Genomic DNA, 5,000 nt, shown 5'->3' on the forward strand with positions numbered 1-5,000 from the left:
AGAACAACCAGAACCCATCGAAACCACTTTATATTTCCTCTTTCGTAATCAGAGTTTCATCAGCATACTTTCCGAACTCTCTCAATATGCCTGAATAAAATAAGAGATTTCTTTTGCAGCAGCCAAAATTCAGGCATAAAGTCGACACTGTATGTTAATAAACAAGTTTTCTCTGTGAGATCCACCCACTTTCTCCTCCGCTGAACCTCACGCCAGAATTTTCCTGCCCATTGCAACACACTGAAGGCATTGCATATGCATGTACACACTTCCACTTTACACCTTGCATTCCTAATGTTTACATGTACCCATCCCTCTCTCTCCCTCTCTCTCTCTCTCTCTCTCTCTGAAAAAGGTGGTGATAGGGAGGAGGTGAAGTGAGGGGTGGAGGAGAGCTGGAGGACAACATGGTGACCGGGGTAGAAAATGTTTAGGAATCCGAGAGGATCGACACGACTCACGTCACCCACCCTGAAGAACCTCCTGTCGGTTTCAAAATTATTGGCACCCTCACTGGCATTTTGAATAAGTCTATAAAGAATAGCGAATGAGCCGAGTGAAATTCCGTTCATTATACAACTCTCGAGCGAAACTTTTTTTTCGCACCCACACAAATAATAATTGGTGAAGCCTCCTCTGGAGAGAGTAACGAGCCTCTTCCTGTAATGACTAACAAACGTGACGCTGCACGGACAGGCTCTCGGAGCACTTCTCCGTGCAGAACATTCATGTATTTACAGCTTTACAGAAATCCAGATGGAGATGGAGATCTCCAGCAGGGCAGAAGCGACAGGGCGACGGAGGAAAACTCCCTGAGACGACATTAAGACGGAAGCTTGAGAGGAACCAGACAAAAAAAAAAAAAAGAAATCCATGCTCATGTGGCTTCCACCAAACTTTGCTCTCACCCAAAGAAAGCCTGAGAGGAGGAGTTATGTGTAGATCAAGTGCTTCCTAGGAAAGACTTTCTCTTTATATAACAAAAGCAAACGCATCGTTCCGTGTGTAAGAGATCACAAGCCTGGAACTGCACTGGATTAGAAACTACAGTAAAACTCGGATTGCTGCCAAGCTGCACGGAACTGGGGTTTAGGTGCAAGTGCAGGTTTTATTGATGTAAGTGGAAAAGCAGCCAAATCGCAAGGGTCATAAACCGGCAAGCAAAACATACTGGATAACTGCACAGGACAGGACAGGACAGGACAGGACAGGACAGGACAGGACAGGTCAGGTCAGGACAGGACAGGTCAGGTCAGGACAGGACAGGTCAGGACAGGACAGGACAGGTCAGGACAGGACAGGACAGGACAGGCCAGGACAGGTCAGGACAGGACAGGACAGGACAGGACAGGACAGGGTTAGAGCTGGCAGAGAGTCAGGCAAGAATAAAGACCTAAAAATGTCACTGACCAGCAGCTAGAGTCGTACTTTACAATGGACTGAGTGGATGATGATGTTTGATACTTGGCTGAAGATCAGGAAAATAGAGTTTGTGATGGTTGTGTTGTCGTGGCAACGGTGCAATACAGCTATATATTCTACAAAGCAGCTACACGGAGTCAAGAAGCATCTGATTCTCACCAATATGCTACAATTAGTCTATAGATCATCGACATAACATAAATCAACAGAGTGGATGATTTAAATAAAGTTCAGGATACATTGTGATATAGAAGAAGAAGAAGAAGAAGAAGAAGAAGAAGAAGAAGAAGAAGAAGAAGAAGAAGAAGAAGAAGAAGAGGAGAACGGAGGAGGAGGAATGGGAAAGACTTTTTTATATAACAAAAGCAAACGCATCGTTCTGTGTGTAAGAAAAAGAGTAAGGTGAAGAAGGAAAAGAAGAAGAAGGAAGAGGAGAAGGAGGAGGAGAAGAGGAGAAGAAGAAGAAGAAGAAGAAGAAGAAGAAGAAGAAGAAGAAGAAGAAGAAGAAGAAGAAAAAGAAAAAGATTAAGAAGAAGAAGAAGAAGAAGAAGAAGAAGAAGAAGAAGAAGAAGAAGAAGAAGAAGGAATGGTATTAAGAAACAGAGAAGAACATAAGACAAGAATATAATAAACTGCCTCCCTCCTCCTCCTCCTCCTCTACTCCTACTCCTCCTCCTCCTCTCCTCTCTCCTTGCCTCCTCCTTTTTCCTCTCCTTCCCCTCCTCACCTCTTCCTTTCCTCCTCTTCCTCCTCCTCCTCCTCCTCCTCCATCTTCTCCTCCTCCTCTTACTCCTACGTCTTCTTCTCCTCCTTGTCCTCTTTCTCCTCCTCCTCCTCCTCCTCCTCCCCTCTTTCTCCTCCTCCTCCTCCTCCTCTCCTTTTTCCTCCTCCTCCCTCTCCTCCTCTCCTCCTCCTCCTCCTCCTCCTCCTCCTCCTCCTCCTCCCTCACTCCTCCTCTGCCCTCTTCTTCCGCCTCCTCCTCCTCTCCTTTCTCCTCCTCCTCTTGTCTTCTTCCCCTTCCCTTTCGTTTTGGTGGTTTAGAATGTCGACATAAAAAAATAAAATACTGAAACAGAAGGAAACTTTTATTGTGAAATCTGCTTCCTACAAAAACGAGCCGTTACGATGTCACAGTCATTACAATAAAATATGTCCGTATTAATGACTCGCCTGCTATATGGTGAATAAATGGGGGAGAATACGGCTTTAGAGCGATTACGGTGGCTAGTATATCATCTGTGAGAGGCGTGAGAGCGCAGGCCTTTATAAAGAGCACAAAATGATCCCACAGGAAGAGGAATGAAGTGGCTGAGTGGGTCTTAGTGAAGCAATGAGAAAGTCTTTGCTCTGTATAAAGCTCCCAGGAGACGAGAAGCGGCTCTGAAAACACCGCCACGGCGTCGCTCTGCTTTATTAAATGTACCTCAGAGAGAACGAAGGAGTGGATGACGCTCGTATTAGTCTTGTGTGTGTGTGTGTGTGTGTGTGTGTGTGTGTGTGTGTGTGTGTGTGTGTGTGTGTGTGTGTGTGTGACAGAGGCTGGAAGTTTGCAGGTTAAATTCGCAATAAGAAAAGAGTATGAAGTAAATATTATATGTACAGTATGTGGACATGTTTGTTGTATCGTTGTTAGGGACAAAATGTCCCCATGAAGACAGGAATATCTGGTTGGAGTCTCGTCGCTCGGTGGTGCACCGTGTCTGAGGCTGCCTGGAGACTGACACACCACATGGGCCACTTCCATACTGTATGTGGTCCTGAATCAGACCCAAATCAGATTTTTTCCAATGTGTCCACAGTGAAGGCGGATTTGATGCGACTTTTACGTCAATCTACATCGACATTCGTCACAATTATGCGTAATTTGTCACAATTATTATTTTTTTGCTCGACACAAACGTGACTGGTAACGTGTGTGTGTGTTAAGAGTGTTATATAAAGTGGTTACATGAACCAGCTCATAATGTTTGCATTGAATACATCACATTATAGCATTATATGATATGTTTGCTTGCACCAGATGATACAATACTTCCTCCATAACCTCGGCAACGTTTTAAGCTCAACGGCGTGCTGCGTGTGACGTCATTGTTATCGTTCGTTTGCGCACGCGGGTCAGTTCGAAACAGTAAACGGTTCACACCGGTATCTGGTATAGGCCACATTTTAAAAGGTAAATGTGAACAGCCAAACAAAAAAAAATCAGATCTGAGCAAAATATCCAAATTGCAGTGTGAACGTGGCCTAAGCTACTGTTGTGTCGGTCAGCTTTGTGCTCGAATCTTCATCAGTGAACACTGGAAGGCTTCTGCAGGTAGGAATTAGTGTTAAGTCTGTAATGAACTGAGAAATGACGCTGACCTGTTAGGAACTCAGGAGCTCTTGGTTGTTTAATTCCACTGGACTACAAACTATCTGTTTAAAGTACTGTACATTATTTACATTGACATTATTTCCTGTCCAGTCACCTAAATCACTTCTGAGTCTGGTTCCTCTCAAGGTTCCTTCCTCATCACCATCACCTCAGGCTTGATCATTAGGGATAGATGTTAGAAATAAATACTAACTTAATTGTAAACTTTAAACTTGTTATCCTTTCTGTACAATGAAAGGTCAAAAGCGCTACACAAATAAATTTAATTGAATTGGATATCTACGAGTGATGAAAATAAAATAAAATAAAATAAAATAAAATAAAATAAATAAATAAATAAATAAATAAATAAATAAATAAATCACACACAAAAAAGTTGAGGGTTAGTTTTAAGTATGAATATTGGTTAGCTTAGCTTAGCTTAGCTTAGCTTATTGTGTGTGTGTGGGTGTGTGTGCGTGTGTGTGTGTGTGTGTGTGTGTGTGTGTGTATACCTGTCTCGCCCCACACAGGCAGGTACTCATCTTGCTGAATATCCAGCATAATCTCCAGGCCGTTTCCAGTTCCTCCTTTCATGGTGGTCCTCAAAGTCTTTCCCTCCTCAGCTGCGTTGAACATATAACACTTTCCGTATCGGGTAAAAACCTGCGCAGAAGAGAAGACAAGGAGAAACGTGAGTGTGACAGTCCATTAAGTACAAAGGCAGCATTAAGTTTTAGGTTGAAAAGATGATTTCTAGAGAATAAGTAAATAAATAAATAAATCACTCCATCAGAAAGTCAGCAGGAGTTATATTTAGCTCCAGTCCTGCAGGACAGACAGAGCTGCCGGCTTGACGAGCGGCAGTGATGATGCAAAAAAACTGCAAATGGATCACAGTCAGCAGAAGCAATCTAGTCGAGCCTCTGGGTCACGCTTTCTCCATCTGTACCCCTGGATCTAGAATGAACTCTGCTTTGGGAATTAGATGGTCTCGAACTGCGGACAGGGAAGAAAACGACGTCTGTGCTTTTACACCCCTCGGCTTTACACAGCGGACCGAATAAGGACAAATCCATCTCATTAGGAAGTAATGGAGCATGAGGACAAACATGCCACCTTCTCATCCTTTCTCCCTCTCTATCTCTCTCTCTCTCTCTCTCTCCCCCTCGTTCTCTCACACAATCGTTCTTGTGCTGTCTTTCTCATTAGAAGCCCTGGGGAG

The 5,000-nt window shown here is 43.7% G+C and overlaps 1 protein-coding gene across 2 annotated transcripts in view; it reads right to left on the bottom strand.

Moving 5' to 3' along the window:
- The window catches only part of asic2 (acid-sensing (proton-gated) ion channel 2), a 597,673-nt gene that overhangs the window by 38,408 nt on the left and 554,265 nt on the right, over positions 1–5,000 (bottom strand). For both annotated transcript variants that reach the window (XM_027161102.2, XM_027161101.2), the window contains one exon: positions 4,291–4,441. In XM_027161102.2, coding sequence (XP_027016903.1) covers positions 4,291–4,441 — 151 coding nt within the window. The remainder of the gene's footprint in view (positions 1–4,290; positions 4,442–5,000) is intronic.

This window comes from Tachysurus fulvidraco, chromosome 15, assembly GCF_022655615.1.
Source record: "Tachysurus fulvidraco isolate hzauxx_2018 chromosome 15, HZAU_PFXX_2.0, whole genome shotgun sequence".
NCBI classification, from domain to species: domain Eukaryota; kingdom Metazoa; phylum Chordata; class Actinopteri; order Siluriformes; family Bagridae; genus Tachysurus; species Tachysurus fulvidraco.